Source organism: Lissotriton helveticus, chromosome 3_1, assembly GCF_964261635.1.
Source record: "Lissotriton helveticus chromosome 3_1, aLisHel1.1, whole genome shotgun sequence".
NCBI lineage: Eukaryota > Metazoa > Chordata > Amphibia > Caudata > Salamandridae > Lissotriton > Lissotriton helveticus.
Window position 1 is genome coordinate 625,294,441 of NC_136061.1, and position 24,562 is coordinate 625,319,002.

Sequence of the window (24,562 nt, forward strand, 5' to 3'; positions counted from 1 at the left end):
ATTACTTTTGAAATACTAATAAATAAAAAATTAAATAAAAAAAAATATATTGGGCGAGTGAGCACACATTGAAAGAGGAAATCGCCTCCATTGATTGTTTTTATGCAGGAAGGTGTCTCTACCTGCACAAAAACAATCACCCCTACAATGCAGACGCCCTAGAAACATGGTGCAGGGTACCTGTGTTGGTGTATGACAGCCAATTGAGCACCACTGCAAGATAAGAGGTATATCTGATAGATATGGCACATTCCTGCCTTTTTCTTTTGCCATAGAGCAGTGCAGCAGGAAGGCTTGTAGTGCCATATGGAAAAATATTGTAAATGAGGCTCTAAAGTCCCATTGTCCACTAGAAGTGGACCTAAGCTAATTTGCATATGCTTGATCCCTGTCTGTAATGGCACAGGCCAGCTAAAAAGTGATGGCCCAGAATGCAGCCTTGAGTGCTAGCCAATGGCTGACAGTAATTCAAGCAGATGTGGGTCCAAGTATCCCTAGTGTCACAGGACTCAATTTGCACTTCACTAATGAGACCTAACGAAACTAAAACCGGTCTGAGGTTGCTTGAATTACTGTTAAAAGGGCACCGGGATGGGCCACCTCTTTTGGGGCTTGGCCATGCCAGATGTGCACATGACTGATCCCTTTCTGTAATAGCACAGCCAAACTAACCATGATGAACTGGAATCTGGAGTGATTGCCAGTGGCTGAGATTAATTCAAGCATTTCATTCATCACCTTTTGTGCTACCTATGTAACAGATTTACCAAGTAGCTTTGCCTTGACTAAGGTCAGAAGTATACATGTTCTGTATACTGTTTTTCAAAAGGTAGCTCTTTGTTACTGAGTTAAATTCATTAAATGAGGATATAGACCTTGGATCCTAGGGGAGACCATGTATGTGATTGTGGCTGACCCAATGAAATAAGCGAAAGTAATATTGGACAGTAGAGAGTTTGTGTTCTGTAAGAACATGGAAACTGTTAATAACAAGATACATACCTTGTGGATGTTGCTCCCTAGGATAGTGCATTGTTTTGACAGTTGTCTGCTTGACTTAACCACCCCACCACCTCACAACCTCCAATACATCACTCCCAGGCAAATGTCTTTTGTTACAGTTTCCTTCTCCAGACTCAAGGGGAAACCCCTTGATTTATTGTTCCAGCTCAGCCCCAGGAAAGCACCTAATTGCTTCTCTTGCCTTCTTTAACTCCTCTGTAGGATGCGTCTGATGCCCTCACTTTGAATGTTCCTCTCATTGGTGCTGGGGTCAGGACCCACTCTCCCCTGGCATCACTGGACCTCAATCTTCGCTTCCAGGAGGAAGAAGTGCCTCGCTCCAGGGAGCAGCTGACCCAGGCCTGGAGTGTACATGAGTTGGTGAGAGAAGCCACAGGTGGGTAAAGCATGTGGGGGAAGGTGGAAAGTAATGTCAACCACAATATGGGCCTCTACTGGCCTGTCAGTTTGGCCAGCAGAACTAAGCATGCTGAGACTTGTAAGCCCATATGTAAATTGAATGCCTCAGCATTCTTACCACCATTGGTCGATCAAATAACACTAGTTTGAGATCGCCCTTATGGCATGTGGCAAGTTGGGTGCTATGCACTTTTAATGATGTATTCATAGCGAACAGGAATTCTGATCAGAAGAAATGTGTAAAAGGAGAGAGGAACAGAAGGCTACATTCTACAAACAAATTCTCTTTCATCTAGATAGAGGACATGAACTAAATGGGTATGAATTCTGAACTCCACTCCTACTTTCTACATGTGATCTCTCCAAGGACGGGGCAAGGTTGAGCTGAGAATGTAGAGAGACCCACCTTTCACGTTGTATCTTGCGCCACACTTAGACAAGCCACCGAGTGGACGGAGAAGAACACCGTGGGGACACTTCCTGAACCTGGTCTGTTTGTGTGAGATGCACTTCACTGCTACTACCCATGCTATCAGCTTTGTGCAAGCCAGTGAAATGTGTACAAGTGTGAGAGAAGTCTGCTCTTGTGATGCCCATGATACACATACTCTGTGTACAAGGAGGGAGGAGCATGCATTGCTATTGGTGTCCTATTAATGATGAATGTGTGAAGGAACACTTCACTACTGGTACGTTCTGTACCTCTAGGTGAGAGAAGCGAGTGCTGCCAATATCCTTACTGACTTGTTGAATGTGCATCCTATGCTTGCACTGATGCTGTTTGTGCTCTACTTACAAAATGGTACCAAAGGGGATGATGGACGGAGCGTTTGAGAAAATCAAACACTCACCCCCAGTCAACTGATCTGGGCTTAATCCATCACCATTCTTTAGCTCACTCCACCACCCCAGTTCAGACATGGCCATATGTAAATCAGTCTGACCCTGTGACTTATGGGAACAGTCCAGCCCGAACTGCCAAGCCATGTCTTCCCTGGACCGGAAACAAGCATCCTGGGACCGGTTTGGGTTCATAACCCTCATCAGCCAGGCTATCTTGAATCCAGTGGCAAAGTGAGCAAGGGACCCACGTCTGGGCATACCCTGCCACACTTAGGGCGAACAAACCGATACCAAAGAGGATGATGGACGGAGTGTTTGAGCAAATCAAACAGTCACCCCCAGTCAACTGATCTGGGCTTAATCCATCACCATTCTTTAGCTCACTCCACCACCCCAGTTCGGACATGGCCATATGCAAATCAGTCTGACCCTGTGCCTCATGGGAACAGTCCAGCCCGAACTGCCAAGCCATGTCTTTCCTGGACCGGAAACCAGCATCCTGGGACCGGTTTCGGGTTCATAATCCTCATCAGCCAGGATATCTTGAATCCAGTGGCAAAGTGAGCAAGAGACCCACGTCTGTGTATACCCTGCCAACTTAGGGCGAACAAAGCGATATCAAAGGGGATGATGGACGGAGCGTTTGAGCAAATCAAACACTCACCCCCAGTCAATTGACATGGGCTTAATCCATCACCATTCTTTAGCTCACTCCACCACCCCAGTTCAGACATGGCTATATGCAAATCAGTCTGCCCCTGTGCCCCATGGGAACAGTCCAGCCCGAACTGCCAAGCCATGTCTTCCCTGGACCAGAAACAAGCACCCTGGGACCGGTTTCGGGTTCATAACCCTCATCAGCCAGTTTATCTTGAATCCAGTGGCAAAGTGAGCAAGGGACCCACGTCTGGGCATACCCTGCCAACTTAGGGCGAACAAAGCGATACCAAAGGGGATTTTTACAAAATAGGGCAAATTTACAAGCCCCTTGCACCGCCGGTGCGTCACTTTGCATGACGCACCAGCTGCACAACCTGCTGCGTGATATTTACAAGCACACGTAAAGCCACCCTGCGTGGCTTTACCTGTGCTTGTAAATATTGCCCCTTTTCATGCAACAATTTGCATGTTAGGGGCGTGACATGGGTTTTGCTGTGGGTGTTCTGACGCAACACCCATGTCCACTGATGCATTTCCAGATTTACGAGCAATCGTAAATCTGGAAATGTGTCAGAATGCTACACCACTCAAGATGCCCATTCCTGCACAAAAACAATCTCCCCATGACGCAGGCATGTTTGCGCCATGGTGCATGGGAGCCTGCACCGACACATGGCAGCAATGTGTGCACCAGCACTGGGGGAAGCACAGACATGCAACATAATATGTTGTTGTAAATGTGTTGCATCCCTGCGCTAACTCAGCGGGGCGTAGCAAAATGACTTGCGGCACCACGCTGCCTTAGTTTCTTGTAAATCTGACCCAATGTGTGGGGAAGTCTGGTGCTACTGCTGTCAGTGCTGTCCCTATCATGTTTGTGAGGGACATGTACATTACTAGACCAGTGTTTTATGAACCTCGCACTGTTACTCCATGTGTTGAACCTGCGAGGTGGCTAGGTGTGTGGAAGCAACTTTTAAAATTGTGTCTAAAATCTGAAGATTGAGTGCTAACCTTAAAAAAAAAAAAATCTTAGGGGCATATTTACTAGAAACTGGCGGAGCGCAGTGTTACACTAAAATTGGTAAGGCTGCACTTTAGTTTCAAAACACAGGGAAGTTCTGTATTTGCAAAACTATGGCACATCCCGACATGAGGCACTCTTACGTCATGTTGCAAGGGTGTTTGTTTATGTGCAGGAAGGAATACCTTTCTGCACTTAAACAATCTTTACAGGCGATTTGCTGTTTCTATGTGTGCTGCAGAATGCAGCACACATGGAAAGATCAAAATACAAGGAGAAATAGAACATGTCTCCTCGTATCACCTGCATAAGACCAGGTACTTCCTGGTGATATTTTTTGCGCTGCTCCTAACCATGTAAATATGGGGCAGTGTCAAAAAGCAATAGGTGTTGCAGTGGAACACCCACCGAAATACCCATTGCACGCTCCTTTCACGCTAAGTGCTGCATGAGTAGGGGCATTATTTACAAGGAGGTGTTAAGCCACATTAAGTGGCTTAACGCCGCCTTGTAAATAAGGCAAAGGACTTAACGCCACCCAACATCTCAAAAAGTGACGTTCTGGTCACGTGAACTCCTTCTAAATATGCCCCTTAGTGTCAATTTATGAACGGAGATGTTAGTTCAGGATCAAGAGAACCATTAGCTTGATTTCCTTTATTTATTTCTATTAGTATTATTATCCATGTGAATCATGTGTACGCTCTCTTGAAAGCTTACTGCAATGGTGTCATATATCTTGGGTTGGTGCAGTAGGATTTTGTAAATTCTGTCAACGTTTTCATAACAGGATTTCTTGTCAGATCCGCGCAAAATCTATATGTGATGCCTCTATACACTGAAGGCCTTCGGGCAATGGGAGGCAAAGTTGTTCTTGGCTCTGGCCAGTAATATGACTCCCAAATGTTTCCTCTTCACTCCTTCAGGCAGGGAGAGGTCCTCTAAATGGCCAAAGCACAAAAAAACCAAGAAACACAGTACTGCTTCAGTGATTGTTTAAAGCATCGTTTCTGTCTTTTAACAGCGTCTGCTTCTTCCGCTGAGTGAATCCCAGTTCTCCAGAATCCTCAACCAGAGTGTCCATCTCCATCCACTAATCTGTCTTATTGAGCTTGTTGTCAGGCCATGATGAACTCTTTCACCCAGGGACCCATATGGCTCCCAAGGGTGTGTGACACCCTTCAGCTGAGGAATTCGGTAATTACAGCCCTGACACCACACAACCCCAGAAAGACATTAGAAATACTGTTACTGAAAGTTAGCTGCTTTTTTCTTCCAGATGTGGGCTAATGACCCAGTGGGTGAGTGGAAGATCATCCAGACCCATGATGAGATGTTTAGTACTCAGTAAATATGATCTACCAAACCATACATTTATACTTGAAACACTATCACAGAGACTATTTAGAAAGGCATGTTTACACGTGTAGATTTACCTGTGTCAATTTACTACTGCACCTATGGGTAATTTTACTGCTTTTTTGATGTTCGCCATTTTTAAATGTAGTTACTCCTAGGTGCAAACGGACATGTGTCCGCCCCCCGGTGGATCCTCCTGCACCAGGATTTATGAGTGTAAAGTTACTATGCATAACCTTTCACCCATAGGTGGTGGTCTCTACCATTGGGGCAGAGATCATCTCCCTTTAATTAACTTTAAAACATATGATTAACTTCTGACTAGAAAAGTTACAACACATTAACTCATTTAATTAAAAGCTTAATACATAATTAAGTCAAATATATTACTTTACTATATAAATATTATTACTTGAAATAATTAAAACATCTCACCCTCACTACAATTTCTATATTTAATCATTACTTTGTAAATGTTAGTAAAACTTAACTGTTTAACTATTTTTTTAAAAGTTTTATTTAGTTATTGTTAAAAAAAATATGTATGTCATTAAAAAAAAATCCAATTCAGTATAACTTTTACCATTTTACCAGCTCGTATCAGAATAGTCGTCTAAACCCAGTAATGAGATGAGCAGTGTCAGGCACACCAAGAGAACTCCCTCCTTGGTATGGTACATCAGGACACCAACAATAGGATATCAGTCTTCTTAAAGGAGGTTAAAAAAGAAAGGAATTATGCCCCAGACAAAGGTTAAGGAATGAAGAAATGAAGAATGGAAGCTATTCGGGGCGATATCAAAGAAGCTAAGAAAAATGAATAACATGAATTCAGAGCGAGGTTGAACCTAAAAGATATATCCAGCTATATACAGTGAGACACCAAAGATCCAGAGCAGCTTTTGACAACAACCCCACATCCTGCACTTACCCCCAAGCACGTAACCTCAGTATTTTCCCTCCTTATATTGACCACAATGGGCATTATTAATTACGCAATAATGAGGAATCAAGGGCACTAAAGGACTGTATCCGGCATGTGAGTGTAGCTCTGCTGTCTGGTAGCACTTGCACCTGAGCCAGTCTCAAATGGCCTGAAGTCTGCCAACCGCCCACACAGGTGGCATGGTGGGAGAACAAAGTGACATCCACCCCATTATGGCACTCTTTCTATGCAACACCTCACTTCACCACCTCATTAAATACTCTTTAACCGGTCCACCTGATGCCAACATAAATTGGGTGACTGTATCCAAACCTCTTGAACATTATTTTTAAAAAGCATGAGTGTGTATGTCGCTTTTTACACCTTTTGTTAATACTGTGTGGCATGAAAGGTTTGCCTGAAATTATTTTAATAAATACAATGATTAACCTAAAAATCGGTGATGCTGTCTGATGTACTGATTTTTTTCAGGGATTGACCTGCAGCTGACAAGTCTACAAGAGCTACAGAGGCTCCTGCAACCCTCACCAGAAGTACTAGAGGCATCTACATCTCCTTTCCCTGCTCCATCAGGTCCGCCCTGCCAAGACAGTAGCACCTCTCCTATGCCTGACCCTTCCCACCGCATGGCACTGGAAGATGTGCCCAATACAACCATGGATTACCAGGTCAGCAGCGTCACACATAGGCCTAAGTCCAAAAAGTCGTTCAGCTACTCTTCTAGACTTGTCTTTTTGTCCATGCATCACTAATGGTATGGAATGGTGATCTGCTTTCCTGGCCTTCTAAGAAAGGTGCATTTACCTACACCTTTTCCGACTGCTGCTACCTCTAAAAGAGGAATAGAGGAATAGGGCTCAATCTCACCATCCTAGTGAGCACACCCTGTCATTGCACCAGGACCACCTAAACTCCTTAATCTCTGTGACTTTATTCGCTGTTAATTTTCTACAGTGTACAAACTTAATCACAATTTTCAATATGCCATCAGTAGGTATTGTCTTAGGGCTAATGTGTATAAGGTCTATCAAACTGGCACAAAGTAAAGCTTTGTCACAACTCATTTTACATGATTGATTATCCCTTGCTCAGGGTAGAACATAAAATGTGTAATTCAACTATTCATCCTTCATCTGTGAAATATTTCTCCACTTAACATCCTTCCCAGTTGTAAATGCCATAGAATGAATTATTTCCCACATCTGATCAATCCCCAGAATACCATAGTGTGGTATCCTTCTCTATGTTTGCTTCTACACTTACTCTGACTAGAATGTTATTCATAGAATCTGATGATGTAGTCATGTTATGGTTCCAATCTGAACAAGGCTGTGTCAGTTGCTGCCTGCCTATCTCTGCTGTGGATGAGATCCTTTCTTCCTTTGATGAGAATAAAGAAACCTGTTTAACTAACCTCCAATTGAGAAGTACTTCTCCACATTGGCGACGAGACTGGGATGAAAGAAGATTCCTTATTACAAACAAAAAATTTTCTTCAAAAAAAAAAAAAAAAAGAAAAAGGAAAATTTTCTCTTAACAGGAAAATAAGAAAAGGATCTCAACACCAAGCCTCAACTCAAGGTACTTCATGTAGTGACTCTGAGACTTAGCAACTTTACATAACTTGGATTCATCATACGTTAATTTTCTTAATTTAATATATTCAATACATTCTCCTGAGGCTTGATACTAACTGTCTACTCTTCTCATAATTTAAAGACAGTAGTCTATGCTTCTCATAACTTAAAGACGATTGTCTTCTTCTATCTACACAGAAGGATATAACTGACTTTGTGCTTTCAACATACTTTACTTAATTCTTAAGTGCTGATTTCCTGATTGTCTTGGACTCTTATAACGTTAAAACCTTGTGCCTGCCAGAGCGTGATTCCTGCTGTTCGTACTATTCTTTTTATTCAGCTGGATGTAGACAACTATTAATGTGCTGGAGTTGACGTGTTATATGCTGGATTGATGTGTTTCTGGCGTTTGCTGCCTTCCTGCCGAGTCTGTGAAAACACTTGGGCTTATTATCAATCACCGCATGCACCTGTCACAAATACAAACAAAGCGCCGCGCACAAAACATCTATACATCTTCATGCCTCGTCACTGAACTGTCAGTAAATACTTTTAATTCATCCTGTGCGCTGCCGTGTTTGATATTTCAAACATAAACACAGCAGCATCTGCGCGCCTTCAAGCTTCATCATCGCTGTGTTTAAAAATAAATACCGGCATCATCAGCGCGCCTCCTCGCTTTGCACGCTCCATCTCCAGCCTCTGCCGTTTCTTCGGTGTGACGCCTGCATCTGCTCGTCACTGACGCCTCTTCTGGCCATACTGTGACGCACAGGCTCTTCAGACAACGCTGCGTTTCAAGCGTTGCGCTTCACTGACATCACAGTGAGCCCTGCTTGACAACGCTTACTCTACTTGACAACAGGATCATCGAGTGTTTTACCTCAGCAGCGCAACGCTTCTCAGGCTCTCTCTGCTTCTTAATAATCACATTATCGAGTGCTTATTCCTTTTGGCGCTTAAGTGGGTGAATAATTCATGATATCTCCATTTGGACGAACCAAAGGTAAAGACATTTATTTCTACAGCTTTCATTCGGATTTATGCTGATTTGACTTCCTGTGTTTGGAACTCTAAAGGTTTCTGCTGGACAAATGTTTTGAGAAGTCTTATTAGCGCTGACACACTCAGCTTCTTTCCAGTGTGCAGTAATCTAAGTCCTGAGAAATCTCTTTTTCGCTGACACACTCAGCTTCTTTCAGGTGTGCAGCTGATTTTCTGCGCTGACACACTCAGCTACTTTTATGTATACAGTTACTTTGAGTGATTTACCTGCACAACTGTTACTGTGGTTATAACCTTTTCTGTTTACAGGTTATATTTTTAGTTAGTACTTAAGTTACAAATATTTAAGTCACTTTCCTTATTAATCTGCTAGGATTTCCTCAATTTCGTTTAATTTTATTTGATTCATTTTGTTATTGAAGTTATGCAAAACGTTACGGCCGCACCCTTCTTCCTTTCAAAACCAGGGGATCCACCTATTCGCTGGTCTAAATGGAAAAAGGTATTTTTAAATTATGCTAGAGTATGTGGCACTTCTCTTTCTGCAGAGAGAAAGTCTGCGCTTCTAATGCACTGCTTAGGCTCTGAAGGGCAAGATGTATTTGAGCATTTGCCCGAGTTAGATACTGAAGAGGCTAACAATTTAAATGAATTCGACATTAACCTTAAAAAACTAGACAAGCACTATCTACCAAAAGTCAGTACCATTTTAGAAAGGTACCACTTTGGCAGACGCATGCAGAAAGAGGAAGAGTCAATTGAAACTTATGTCACGGCTTTGCGAAAGTTAGCTGCCACTTGCAAATTCGATGGTTCTTTAGAGGAAAGACTGCGTGACCAATTCATGCTAGGGTGTTGTCTGGAAAAAGTTAAGGACGAACTGTGGCAGAAAGATGATCCTAACTTAGACGAAGTTATTGCTATAGCCAAAAGACTAGAACACTCGGATGCATGTGTGAACGTTTTTAAAAAACAGAAGGAGATCTCGGAGGAAAAGGTTCTTGTGGTTAATAAGAATAAATATACAGAGAGATCTGACCCGAGATCAACTTCTAAAAACTCTAAGAAGGGGTACAGTATGCCTTCTTCTTCTCATAATTTCTCAAGAGTCTCTACCAATCCAAAGTTAAAGTGTTTCCGATGCAATGCCTTGGATCATTTAGCTAATGATAAGTCATGTCCTGCCTTGTCTTCTAAATGCAATAATTGTGGTAAAGTAGGACATTTCTCTAAAGCTTGCAGGTCTCAGATAATCAAAAAGAAAAAGCAAGTTAAGGAGGTATTGGTTGAGAAAGACTCTGACTCTGATGAATTACATTGTGAGGAAATTTCTATATTTGATGATGACTATGATCCTGATTTGGACTGTGGGGAGGTATCCTTATCCGATGGAAAAAAATGTAAGGGTGCCATTGATGTAATTTACATTAATAAGTGTGAAGTCAAAATGTTATTTGACTCCGGGGCAAAGATTACTTTAATTCCTGAAACTTTCTTTGATGAAAATCTGTTTGGTAAAGTAAAAGTTTTTAAACCCGACATAAGGCCATTGGCCTATGGTAGAAAGCCCATAAAAATTGTGGGTTACTTCATTGGTCATATCGACTACAAAGGACGACTCACTACAGGTAAAATCTACATCTCATGTAGGGGTGACAGCATTTTAAGTTGGTTTCATCAGGCTGATTTACGTCTTGCCTTATTTCCGGGGGAGGACCCTTGCATTGTGTTAAGGGATATAGTCACCCACTGTGGGGAGAATCTTTCTTCCTTAAAGGTTATGACTCCATCTACTTCTGGCTGTAATAAGGTCACAATTCAAAAATCCCCTGAGGTGTGCAAGAATGTTGGGTCGTCAGTTCAGAAGTACTCTGTTGTGCGTGAGGATGTTGGGTCTTTTCCTGATTGGCGTAAGCTGTTTGAGAGAGTTTTTAGTGACAAACTTGGTTGTCTTACTGGGTATGTTCACAACATTGTCTTGAAGACAAATGCTATTCCTGTGGCATGTAAAGTACGTAATGTTCCCTTGGCCATGCAAGAGCCAATGCGGTTAGAATTAGATAAACTTTTAAATGATGGGATCATTGTTAAAACTGAAGCGAGTGAATGGGTTTCGCCAGTTGTTTTAGCTCGTAAACCCTCAGGCGAAATTCGTTTTTGTGTGGACCTCAGGGCTCTCAATAGGGAGGTCGTGGCAGATAGATATCCTCTTCCTAATATCAACACCATGTTGACTCAGTTAGGGGACGCCTGCATGTTCTCCACTCTTGACTTGAGGGCTGCGTACCATCAGGTGAGGATTGATGAGACTTCCATGGGATTCACTACTTTCATCACACCTTTAGGAACATTTAAGTTTACTCGCCTGCCTTTTGGTTTAATATCTGCAGCTTCTGTTTTTCAACGAGTGATGGAAGATGTATTGAGAGGTATTAAGGGAGTTAAAATTTATCAGGATGATGTACTCGTCTTTGGCTCATCACAGAATGAGCATGATTTAAGAGTTAGGTCTGTCTTGGAACGATTTGAAGACAGGGGTTTGACTTTGAGAGAAAATAAGTGTAGATTTAATTTAACTGAAATTGACTATCTAGGTCATTGCTTAACTCCTGATGGTGTTAAACCTAAAGACAAGTTGGTGAAGACCATACATAGCTTGCCTACACCAAAGTCTAGGGAGGAGTTGGTCACCTTTTTAGGTATGGCGGAATATTATAATAAATTCATACCACACTTCGCCAATAAAACCTCCAGCATGAGGGCTTTGTTAAAGAAAGGTGTGAAATTTTCTTGGTCTCAGGTTTGTCAAAAGGAGTATGAACTTGTTAAACAAGATCTAAGTCTGGCTCCCTCATTACGTAGCTTTGATGTTGACAATAGTTCTATTTTGGTCACAGATGCCAGTTCCCGTGGGTTAGGTGCTGTGCTTAAACAAGTGAGAGGTGGAAAAGAAGTTACCATTTTGTTCTTATCAAGGTCTTTAGTTGGTCCAGAATTGTCATACTCAGTGATTGAAAAGGAGGCGCTTTGTATATATTGGGCCATTAAGAAGTTGAAGAAGTTCTTGTGGGGTAATGCCTTCGTAGTTCACACTGATCATAAACCACTGAAGGAGGTTTTTTATAAGAAGGGACTAGATGCCATTTCCTCACGTATCTGTAAATGGGTTATTGCTCTCCAAGAATTTGAATTTGAAGTAAAGTACTTACCGGGGATTAACAATAAAGTTGCTGATTGTCTCTCTAGGTTGGTAGTGGAGCAAAATAATCAGATTGATGAATCATCTGAGGATTCATGGGAGATTGACGAGTTTAAGGTGTGTGAAGTTGTAGAAGGAGTTGTTCAGGAGTGTGATTGGAGGGATGCAATATGTACGGATCCTGAGTTACAAGAGGTCTGTAAGTTGGTGAGTGATGGTTGGCCAGGTCTCAAGAATCTGAGCGATGGTGCCAAGAGATATTGGAACGTCAAAGATGAGTTATCTTTAAAGGATGGATTGTTGTGGAGAGGTACTAGGCTCATTCCACCTTCTTTGATCAGGGAAAAAATTCTTCTCTTGGCTCCCCAAGGTCATCAGGGCATTTCCAAAACTAAAGAAAGGATACGTTTGCATTTCTGGTGGCCGGGTATTGACCTTCTTGTGGAACGTATGATTCGTGATTGCATGGAATGCAACTCCTCTGATAAGGTGTGTAAAACAAGAACACAACCAATGGTTATTAGGGATGCCCCTGTACGTTGTTGGCAAGATGTCGCTTTGGACATCCTAGGTCCTATTTCTTCAGGGAACAATTCTCAACGGTATGTCTTGGTCATGGTAGACATGTTCTCTCGTTGGCCAGAGATTAAAATCACTCAAAACATTGAGACTAAAGATGTAGTCAAGTTTTTACGTGAGGTGTTCAGTAGGGAGGGGTTTCCTGAAACTATCCTTACTGATAACGGGGTACAGTTGGTTTCAAAAGAGATGGAGAATTTTTTAGCTAGTAAAGGGGTTAAACACAAGCGTTGTTCATTTTACCATCCAGAAAGTAACGGTATGGTAGAAAGGTTCAACCGGGTCCTTAAAGAATCCATTCAGATTTCTAAAGACCAGGGTTCTGATTGGAAGGATAATCTGATGGAGAGAGTCATGATCTGTACTTCTCCACACATAGTTTGCCCAAAACATCTCTGACCAGCCTTCTGCATTTCCCCCACTTTTCCAGCTGTAAGTTTGGCAATCTTGCAAGCCCATTGGAGTTTCACCATTATGAATTCATTATATTTGAAAATGTTTAAATTATAAACATTATTATTTACCCAAAAAACAGAGGCAAGTATTTCGTTCTTTTTCAGTTTTTTTTAAAATTGTAGTTGGTTTGCACCTTTATATAATGCTTAGAGCGAAATGAAGAATCATCTTTTCTATTTTCTGCTCTGTCAGAGTTGGACAGCAGCTCATTCTCCCACATGCATTTTTATACTCAGCAGAATTACTTATCCTCCAGAGTGGTGTTTTTGCGTATGTGCCTTGTTAGTATCGCATTTGCTTGCCGTTATTCTGATTTTCTTTCATCCACATACTAAGGCTAGTTGACTGCTTCGGCTAAAAATGAGGTTCTTTTAATGATATAGCAATAGTGTCTCTTAGGTGGACACTCGCATTACCTACTCTTCCCGTCCTCCACTGACAAGACTTTGTCATGGCAACACTGCGTGAAGATAAGGCCCAGAGTCCTCAAGGCACATCAACACAGTCTGTATGCCAGGCTAGTGTAGAAGCACAGTTCTGAACTATCTGTCTGTCCCTTATCTTCTAAAGCAGGCATTGACCTCAGCAGGTCAGGTCAGTGGGGGCAGGCTTGGGAAGGGGCGGTGATCTCACCTCATTCTGCTGCACCCGATGCAGCCTGCTGAGATCTTCGCCTACTACCACATCAACCTTGATCTTGCTGCTGGTAGAAGAAGCTTGCCACCATTCTCAGTGCCGGGTAAGGCACAGAGAGTTAATGAAACTCTTGGCTGCCAGTTTGGTGCATAGTGGCTCAGTCGTCATTTGGGCCGAGGCTTTTAGCACCATTAGACTTGAAGCTTAGGGTCACTCCAAACACAACCAGCCAGACACAACCAGGTCATCGGCACTTATACACCAGATGGTGAAAAAAGAATTATGAATGTACCTTTGCGAGTAATATCCTTGTATTTGCCACCAAAAACAAGACCTTACTGTAACAACAGTTCTAGACATTGAAGTTTAGAAGTAAAGATTCTACTTAAAACAGGAGCACAGATAAGATCCTCCTTAGAGAACAGAGATCAGCAACATACTCCAGGCTAACAAGAAAGGGTGCAAAGACGAAGAAACATGAGCATGATCACAGATCTACTACAGCTAATGAAATTTCTACAAAAAAGATATTCAAATTGATCATTTATATTCAGTCACTTAAAAAAATTTAACAAATGTCGTTTTCTTCTGGCATAGCCCACCTGCACATGAAAGTGCTACAATGTTGCCCCTAAAACCAGGGAAGCCAAATTTAGGGAAAACTTTGTCCAAGATTGTACCTCAGCCCTTTGGTGGATAAAATGTGACAATCTTCTCAAACAGCACTGTGTAGTACACACTAGTCACTAAGAAATTTCTGTAGTGGATTTGTGACTCATTGGCTAGGGAGCCCACACAAAGAATGTTGTGTCCCAGGACCCAAAGAGAATCCCTTTATCACAACAATGTACTTGAGATCAGAGCGATTCACGTAGCTCTCTAGGCTTCCACTCTAGTGCCAGATGACAAAGAAGTTCAAATTCAAATGTACAACACTAATGGCATGCACTATATCAGAAGCAAAGAGGAGCAAGGACATCAGCCCTCATGAGAGAAGCTCAGCTGCTATGGAATCATCGCGAACGGCCAGAGAGTTGCTGCTTGTTTCTGCCACTCGAGTAGATATTCTACTTGAGTGGCAGCTTCCCCAACGTGAGCAGCACATTTCTCAACGCCAGCAGTTGCAACTTGCCGCAACCACCAGTTTTGAGAAATCTCGCCGACAGGAGGTCTAGCACACGATTTTTCTTGCTTGCGCTCAGTAAATTAACATTGATGAGCCACATGAGAGAAAAAACACCGCAAACTCAGCCGGTGGAGCGACATTTTTCACCCACCCCTAAAATTAATCGCACTATTACCTTTGAAACATGCTCTTCAAATTTGTGATTTTCTGCTGAACACATGCTTTAACAACTAATCATAAAATGTATGCTGAAACATTGCCTGGATGGGACTAAACAACTCAAAACCTCTAGACAACTATAATCTCAGCACAATTAACCTTAGGCTATTCTAATATTATTGCCTGATAAATTATTATTGTTGGAAAATAGATTATAAGTGGTGGAAATAAGACCACTAACACAGTCTAGGGCTCAGAATAGGTCTCTGAAAATTATTCCAATGCTCAACCCATGGTAGCTTTTCTGCAAGCAGGTAGCCTTAACTTCAAAGACAGGTATGTAAAGCATTTAAAAACACCAATTCAGTATATAATTAAGATGCAGTACACAATAAAAATCCAACAAAACATTTATACAAATTGAAATATTTGTATCTTTTTTTTTTTGGGTTCGTAAGAGTTTTATTGATAGTTGCCAACAAAACACAGCTTTATGCCTACAACCCTGAGGCCGGCAGCTTTTCGTAAATATTGTAATCCGATGCAAGTTACACAGCTGTCCGACAACCTCCGGTCCGGCAGCAAGTTAATCAGGACGGCACTAAAAACCATAACATCATATACCACGAAATCATATTTTCTCTTACTTTTGTATTTTTCTAAACATAACTCAACTTTTGACTCAGTAGTGTTGTAGACATCTTATAGCATCGAAATATTTGTATCTTTAAAATGATACCAAAATGACAAAAATCTGGAGATATGACAATTTAAAGATTTATCACTATATAACACATAGAAAGCTATTGTGACTATTGGGACATCTGGTCGCACTAGACCGAGGCAAAGTCAAAGTTTCAGGCCAACCGCGCTGGAGCCCTGTGCCGCTACCCCTCGCGGTAAGTCTTGGTCAGAGTTTTAACCTTCTGGCTTTGAAACATTTCTGGTGCTTTTCTTCCCAGGGTCCATCGAAGCTCTCAGCCAGTACGGATTTGGTGAGGGTTCACTGGCTTGCCTTGCGATGAGCTTCCGGTCAAACTTATGAAAGTCTGACCTCCAGAGCTTTTCAGCGGGATGGACTAGAGATCCAGGCTGGCTCGCAGTTGAAGGTGAGCGGCTTGACTCTCGTGATTGGTCCAGGTCACCTCCTCTACTTTCGGAAGTAGAACATTTTACAGAGCTTTTTCTCGTGGGCCCCTCGATATACTTCACCAAGCCAGATTCGGTGAGGGTTCGCCGACTTGGGTTTCAGCCAACACCCAGGCAAACTCTGGAAGTCAGACCTCATAGAGCTTTTCAGCTCAATGAAACTGGACGGCAGGCCATCTTGCGGTTGAGGGTCGGCGGGTTGGCTGGCCAGATCAGTCGGTCTACTTATGGAGCTTTTTTCCAAAGTTGCTCCAAAGTTCTTCAAACTTCTGGAACTTCTTCCTGAAATTCCATTGAAGGTTCCAAAGTGTCCAAAACTTAATCCAAGCGTCTGGAAGCTCCAAGATGGTCCTTTAAAGTTTGGGACTTCAATTCTCACAATCCACTTAGACAAAACCCTTACAAATCCACTGGTAGTACTCCAGGCTGGGGATTCTTGGTGGTGATGGTCCAGGTGAGTTCTGTTAACCTGTAGCTTGCAAGGAGTCCACCCTTTAGTCCTTCTGAAGCAAGGTAGGCCCACTGGGCTGTAGTTCCAGATCGTGCAGTCAGTCAGAGTGCAGGGCCAGGTTGGTGCAAATCAAACTTCTCAGCATGGCCTCTTCTTCTTCTGCTTGTTTCAAGCAGCAGATGTGAGAGGCTCTGCCCCTCTCAGATGCTTGTTCCAAGTTCTCTGGGTCAAACAGGAGGGCACTCCCGGCCAATGAGGTGCAGGGCAACACTCCAGAGTATGACCATATCCTTCCAGGTGTGGCACTATAGTCTCCCAGAGAGCACCATTTCTCCAAAATTCAACATGGCTGATTTTTCAGCAGAGAGGCGAGACCAGGCTAAGCCAACCTTCAGGGTGGTTCGTCTTGATATTGTCCCTCCCCCTTGCATGTGCTCATTCCTTCCTTTTTTTTTTTTTTTATAGCGCGAACTAGAACCGAACCGAATCAGTTATCAGAGCGCTTTACATAGCACCAGTTACGTTACATGAGGACACACTTTTTTTTTTTGTTTTTAGGCACGGGGAGATTAAGTGATTTGCCCAGAATCACAGGGGTTTTTTTGGGGTTTTTTTTGGGCGTCGTTACCGAGACTCGAACCCAGATCCCCAGGTCCGAGGTCGAGCGCCTTAGCCGTTAGGCCAAAGAGTAGGGGTGTAAATGAAACTAGCTTCTCCTGCCTGTCTCCTCCTTCTATTGAAGATTATTGTTTACGACCCTTCCCTCTGGTCTGGCAATCCTATGTAGCAGAACCCTGACCTCCAAGAATGGCTCTCTAACCCCAGAGGCTACTTATCACCTCATCAATGCAGCCTCGCTAATCCACTTAACTCTGACCAATCAGGACAGACCATAGGAAGGCTGAATTTTGGTTTACAGACAAGAAGGTCATATAACTTCTTGCCTGTACATTTTAGGATAAATTCAACAATAGCTTAATGTTAGATTCATCAATACCATTCAAGTTCTTGAATTATATTTTGATGACATCCTTGACGTTAGTTAGTATTTAATAACTTCTTGCCAGGTTAACCTATGTGCCTGGGGATCTGCAATGAGGAAAATGAATTGGGCAATTTCTCTAACACCAGGGCCTATTAAACATATTTTATGAGGACCCTGCCTATATCTACAGGATGTTCCCCACCCCTGGAACACCTAGGAGAGACTTTAGGGGTTCTGAATATGTCTAAATATTGCAGACCTCCCTCTACAGTGCTCCTAGCACCAAAGCCGATTTTGGGAAGCACTTTACCACAATTTGGGGAGTGAAATGTGCAATTTCACTAACATTAGGGCATATAAAAACCATTTTATAAGGACTCTCCTTATAAACAACTGACCCCCACCCCTGCGACACCTGGAGGAGAGTCCCGTATATGCCACAACATTGTAGTTTATTAGTTTTTGAGTGCCCCAAATACCAAAGTCCAATTTGGGCACAATTTGCATTTTAAAAGCAGCCCTGCAACACAGGGCTGCTTTTAAACTGACCTCAGGCTTCAGCAGTGTACACAGCAAGTGCAGAAAGGGCTGCTGACCTCTAAACTGCCGTGCCCTAATATATACTAGGGACTTAAAGGTAATTGTAACCCCTCTGTCCTAATATGTACTAGGGCCTTATAGGGGGGGTCGTGCTAATCATAGGGGTACCCTAACCCATAGTGAACCCTAGTGTATGTAGGTGTTTTCACTGTATTCTAAGTCTTTCTTCAGCATAGAACTGGCCCTGGCCCTGGTTAGGCAGAGCCCAGGGTCAGTCAGTTACCACCAGTACTAGTCAGCAAAAAATGGGGGTGCCCAAGGCACCAGGATGACTTTACAACCCTTATCTATAGTAAAGTCATTCTCAGCTGCACTAGGTTTTATTCCACCATGAAAAATGCTGTCAAGGAATACGCTTTCAGAAAGTTCCATTTGCAGAAAACTTCCAGGCAGTCTCGTTAGGCTTCGCACACCTTTTCCTCTGATTTCAGTTTGGATCGGACAACAGAACTGATGCAAGAAAGCCAGTACCAGGTCCCAAAAAGGTTCCTGATGTAATGTTTTGGATAACATGCGTAACTCGCCTAAGTGATTTGTCACTTGTATGTGAGGATTCCTTGACTAGAGGAGGAGCCACTGATTCTTTTATAATCTAAATTCCAGCAGTGATAAGACTCTGAGATCCCCTTGCACTGGTCAGAACTGGTCATGTTTTTGAACTGATGTCTTACTCTTGTCACAGCGGATCAGGCTTGACTCCCTAAGCTATACAACTTCTGTAAATAGAACATTATTCCTCTGCGTAGCTTGATTTATGACCTTGTCATATGAGCCTGCATTCCTCCCACTGCAAACACGACTAAATACTGTATGTCAAATAAAAATGTTGCTACCCATCCAGAGACAAATCTGTACCTAGGGTAGGAGAGCTGCCAAATCACTAGTAATTGCTGTTGAACGTAATCATTTATAAACCTTTATCAATATCCACTCACATCAGCAGGTGTGCTTAGTCTACCACACACACAGGCCCTTACACACACTGCACCATACTGTTCTGGTCACAATTCTGCCTACATTGGAGGGTATGCTTCCCAGGGTTAATGAATGTCACTAGTTGAGTCAGACTAAAGTAACAGCTCAGCAGACAAAAAGGATACAATATGGTAAAACCTCAGTAAACTTGAGCATTGTCTATGTGTACCTGAGCTAGACTTTGGGCCATTTATTGTATCAACTCATCTGCCTATGAAATGCTGAACATGAGGAAAGCAACTCACAGACCTCACTTTCATTTATGTTCCAAGACAACTGTCAACCGACTATGATTAATGTTAATAAAATTGGTTCCAGCTGAATCCCATCACTTTATGGGATGTCGTCTTCCTCTGTTACTGCATTCCACCACTTATTGTTTCTCGTATCTCACAGCATTCTTCAAAAGTGGATTCCACCTTGGATGTCTCTCGTTGAGGTGATTGTCTTGGTTCTTCTTCGTCAGGGAGCAGTTATCTTAATAACTGTGGACTTAAAGGGTCCACTAAGTCTCTCCGCTTCAACAGTGAGCTGTCTTCTGAATCTCATTATTTATCAGCTATTCCCATGCTACCCCCATAGCACCAACATTGCCGGTAAGTGCAAGAAGTTGAGACAAAGGCGGCAGGCATGCATGGCAAAGGCATGGAATTCTGAGCAAGTGCCATCCCTCCCCATCCATGCTCCAGTCAGATACCTCATCCACCCTCACTGCCCTCCTCTTCCCGTGCATTCTTTTTGCCTTCAGCTGTCTTAATAGACCTCTGTGGATTTATAGATAGGTTAGCCCTTCGGAAGTCCCAAGAGTACATACTCTCAACGCTCGCTAGGCAATAGGTACCCTGAGGTTTACAAGAGGGAATCTGATAATGAAGTTTTAAGGTCAGATAAGTGACCATCACAAAACACCATGTGAAAATAGTTGAATACTGCTCATCATATCATTCAGGAATGTCAACCAAACACGTTAGGTAAAAGCAACTGGAAAAGGTACAAAAGAACAATTACAAACAGAAATAACACGTAGTGACTGTCCAAGCAACAGCCAAGCCAAAGAAAGGGGGCAAGTCTTTTCTTTTCTCTCAGCCAAAATATAGAGCATTTTTCTCCGACATTGATGCTTTTTTTACTGAACATGTCTTTTTTATTGCATTATAACATTCTATTGATTTAGCTGGCAAGTGCCAGTTGACATTGCTGCACACTTGAAACATATTAATATATTGTAATCCATAACTTAGAGAGTGTGGTAGACAAAGTACACGATGAAGCATTGCTCCTATCAGAGGGTACGCCTTCACTGACCTTGCCATTCCTATGTTTGACCTCGAATCTGTGCCCCGTATGATTGAGATCTACATAGCAGAGCTATCATAACAAGCACTTATACATCTAGAAATGTAGCAATTGCCCACAAAACTATAAATGGAAAACCTATCCCATAGAATACGTAGTGTTAAGTGAGATTAGACTAATTTGTGATTCTCTGAATACAGCACTTGTTCATGTTTGTCCATCATCGTCACTGACCTCTCTGTAGCATGGCTCATTTTTACAGGTTACAAGGCTGCCATGTGTCAGAATTGAACCCGAATTTGATTGGAGAAGTCTACTCAAGGGGATTGTAACTTTTGCGAGTAAAGAGAGAAACTATCTGAACAGTTGATTGCTTCTTGATAGCTATTGCCTCTATCTAAGTAAAAGGTGTGATGTGTGGCAGTTATCCAAACCTCTTGCCTTAGAGGGACTCCTCTTCAGTTTCAGAAAGTGAACCATCTTATTGTCTCCCCTAAGCCTTACTCCTGTGGAGAAGCTCTGTATGTTTCCTCTTAATGGTCGAAGGACTTATGAGACACAGGACCAAAGGGATGAGCGACACTTCTTTGCCAACTTATTTTTCCAGGTACGAATCCTCATCTCGGATACCTCAATGCATGCTGTCCTAAAGAAAGCTTCTCCTGATCGCTGTCTAGGTCTCTGAAGGTCAGAGTAGAGGATACAAAATGTTGGAGCTGTTAAATCATCTAGGGTGGCAGTGTGGTTGTTAAACAAATCCTCATCTTGAGTCTAATTTCACGCCATAAAGTCATCACAATGTGACTATACATGCGGATGCACATTGCAGTACCTAAAGGAGCACTGACATTTTTCTTGCCTGAGTCTGTGTTTTTTTCTGGCAGGGCCAGCATCTTCTTCAGGAGATGGTTGGAGAATTACGATCACTGCAAAATATTCCTGAGTGAGTAACACCAACAACTATCCTCTGCTTCACCAGAAATGTCCATTGTACTCACACCCACTGTGGCACACTCAATCAATCAGTCATAACATTTATATAGAGCGCTACTCACCCGGAGGGGTCTCAAGGCGCTGGGGGAGAGGAGTCCGCTACTGCTCGAAAAGCCAGGTCTTGAGTTGCTTCCTGAAGGAGAGATGGTCCTGGGTCAGCCGAAGGTGGATGGGGAGGGAGTTCCATGTCTTGGCTGCCAGGTAGGAGAAGGATCTTCCTCCGGTGGTGGTTCTGCGGATGCGTGGAACGGCGGCGAGGGCGAGGCTGGTCGATCGTAGCTGGCGGGTGGGAGCGTAGAAGGTCAGGCGGTTGTTGAGGTACCTGGGGCCCAGGTCGTAGAGAGCCTTGTGTGCGTGGGTGAGGAGTCTGAACGTGATCCTCTTGCTGACGGAGAGCCAGTGCAGGTCTCTCAGGTGTCCGGAGATGTGGCTGTGTCGGGGGATGTGGTAAGAAAGAGTACTCCCAATTGATTTGAGGTCCAGAGGGGGGAGAAACAAACCAAGCAAAGAAGTACACAACCTCAAATATGGACCTATATTCCTTTTAACATTGAATAAATCTTTAAAGTGTTAGAAGCGGATGCCAAAGAGGAAAGCTTCACAATATTATGAAAACATATATATTTATTGATTTTTTAGAAAAATATTTCATTAAAAAGACTTATATGCATCTGTACAACTCATCATTTTATCGTCAGTAAGAAATACATCACTTTTACATACATATTTTTTCTCCACAAAAAACGATGAGATTTTAAAGCTGAAAGTGTGCCCTCTAATGACAGCTATTCTTACCACTCATACATGCATACTTGTAAATCAGTCATACCATTCCTATTTGTAAGAAAAACAACCTATCAACACAAACTCAAATACTAATTTAAACACAACATAAAACAAACATAAGTGACAGCTCTAAGGTGTACTAAGTGGAGAACTCAAAGAACCAGATGATAAAGTTCTGCTGGTGTAGGTGGAGTTAACCAGTATATATCCACAACAGGTAGATGTTAGGCCGACGTACGTTTCGGTGAGTGTCACCTTCCTCAGGGCCAAGGACAGTGTGTGCAAAAAACATAAATATTTATAATATTAAAAAAGGAAAGTTGGAGGGCAAAATACAATTTTCTATGATTTAGGTGCTGCAAGTAACAGTTTGGGTTGGTAATTCCTTTAGGGTATGAACTCAGTTTCAAGATTGGACATCCCTTTAAGAGTATTAATTGCGGTTCCTATCGGGTGAAAGAGTCAGGAGACTGTTGCATATACGAGGTGATTTCTGATGGTTTGTGTTTTCTGAGGTGTTATTTTCTATGGTATTACTTTTTATGACAGTTTGTTTATCTGTTTCAAATATGCCGGCGCCGTTGCAGTTGGGACACGTCCCTAGAACCCCCGGTCGAGAGTATAGATCTGTGAGAGTCAGGCTAGTTGTAAAGCCTCTGTTGTTGTTCCTACGAATCCTCGTTGTTGGGCCGAAATCCCGGAACCCCCAGTCTCGGCGCCGGCATATTTGAAACAGATAAACAAACTGTCATAAAAAGTAATACCATAGAAAATAACACCTCAGAAAACACAAACCATCAGAAATCACCTCGTATATGCAACAGTCTCCTGACTCTTTCACCCGATAGGAACCGCAATTAATACTCTTAAAGGGATGTCCAATCTTGAAACTGAGTTCATACCCTAAAGGAATTACCAACCCAAACTGTTACTTGCAGCACCTAAATCATAGAAAATTGTATTTTGCCCTCCAACTTTCCTTTTTTAATATTATAAATATTTATGTTTTTTGCACACACTGTCCTTGGCCCTGAGGAAGGTGACACTCACCGAAACGTACGTCGGCCTAACATCTACCTGTTGTGGATATATACTGGTTAACTCCACCTACACCAGCAGAACTTTATCATCTGGTTCTTTGAGTTCTCCACTTAGTACACCTTAGAGCTGTCACTTATGTTTGTTTTATGTTGTGTTTAAATTAGTATTTGAGTTTGTGTTGATAGGTTGTTTTTCTTACAAATAGGAATGGTATGACTGATTTACAAGTATGCATGTATGAGTGGTAAGAATAGCTGTCATTAGAGGGCACACTTTCAGCTTTAAAATCTCATCGTTTTTTGTGGAGAAAAAATATGTATGTAAAAGTGATGTATTTCTTACTGACGATAAAATGATGAGTTGTACAGATGCATATAAGTCTTTTTAATGAAATATTTTTCTAAAAAATCAATAAATATATATGTTTTCATAATATTGTGAAGCTTTCCTCTTTGGCATCCGCTTCTAACACTTTAAAGATTTATTCAATGTTAAAAGGAATATAGGTCCATATTTGAGGTTGTGTACTTCTTTGCTGTGTCGGGGGATGTCCAGGATGAGTCGTGCTGAGGCGTTCTGGATGCGTTGGAGTCTTTTCTGAAGTTTGGCTGTGGTTCCGGCGTAGAGGGTGTTTCCGTAGTCCAGTCGGCTGGTGACGAGTGCCTGGGTGACCGTCTTCCTGGTTTCGGTGGGGATCCACCGGAAGATCTTTCGGAGCATGCGCAGGGTGTTGAAGCACGATGATGAGACGGCGTTGACTTGTCTGGTCATCGTGAGGGAGGAGTCCAGGATGAAGCCCAGGTTACGTGCGTGGTCCATTGGTTTGGGAGTGGTGCCCAGGGCAGGGGGCCACCAGGAGTCATCCCAGGCGGAGGGCGATGATCCCAGGATGAGGACTTCCGTCTTGTCTGAGTTCAGTTTCAGGCGGCTGTTCTTCATCCACTCGGCTACGTCTTTCATCCCTTCGTGTAGGTTGGTTCTGGCGGTGGCGGGGTCGTTGGTGAGGGAGAGGATCAGCTGGGTGTCGTCGGCGTAGGAGATGATGTTGAGGTTGTGTTGGCGTGCGATGGCTGCGAGGGGGCTCATGTAGACGTTGAAGAGGTTGGGGGTGAGTGATGATCCTTGTGGTACGCCGCAGATGACTCACAGCTCCAACCCTGCTCAGCGCAAGAGTGTGTTTGCTCGCCAGACCTGTGTTTCTACCCCCTCTCACATTTGGGCCCAACACCTCTGAATGCATGTCCCCCTCATTCCTGGGTGTATCTGCTCTTCGCTCATGGCTTCATCTCTAA

General features: G+C 42.8%; 1 protein-coding gene across 1 annotated transcript in view; it reads left to right on the forward strand.

Moving 5' to 3' along the window:
- Positions 1–24,562, forward strand: part of LOC144824682 (uncharacterized) — a 151,455-nt gene that overhangs the window by 101,597 nt on the left and 25,296 nt on the right. The window contains exons 15-17 of the mRNA XM_078683716.1: positions 1,225–1,399; positions 6,726–6,922; positions 21,335–21,393. Coding sequence (XP_078539842.1) covers positions 1,225–1,399; positions 6,726–6,922; positions 21,335–21,393 — 431 coding nt within the window. The remainder of the gene's footprint in view (positions 1–1,224; positions 1,400–6,725; positions 6,923–21,334; positions 21,394–24,562) is intronic.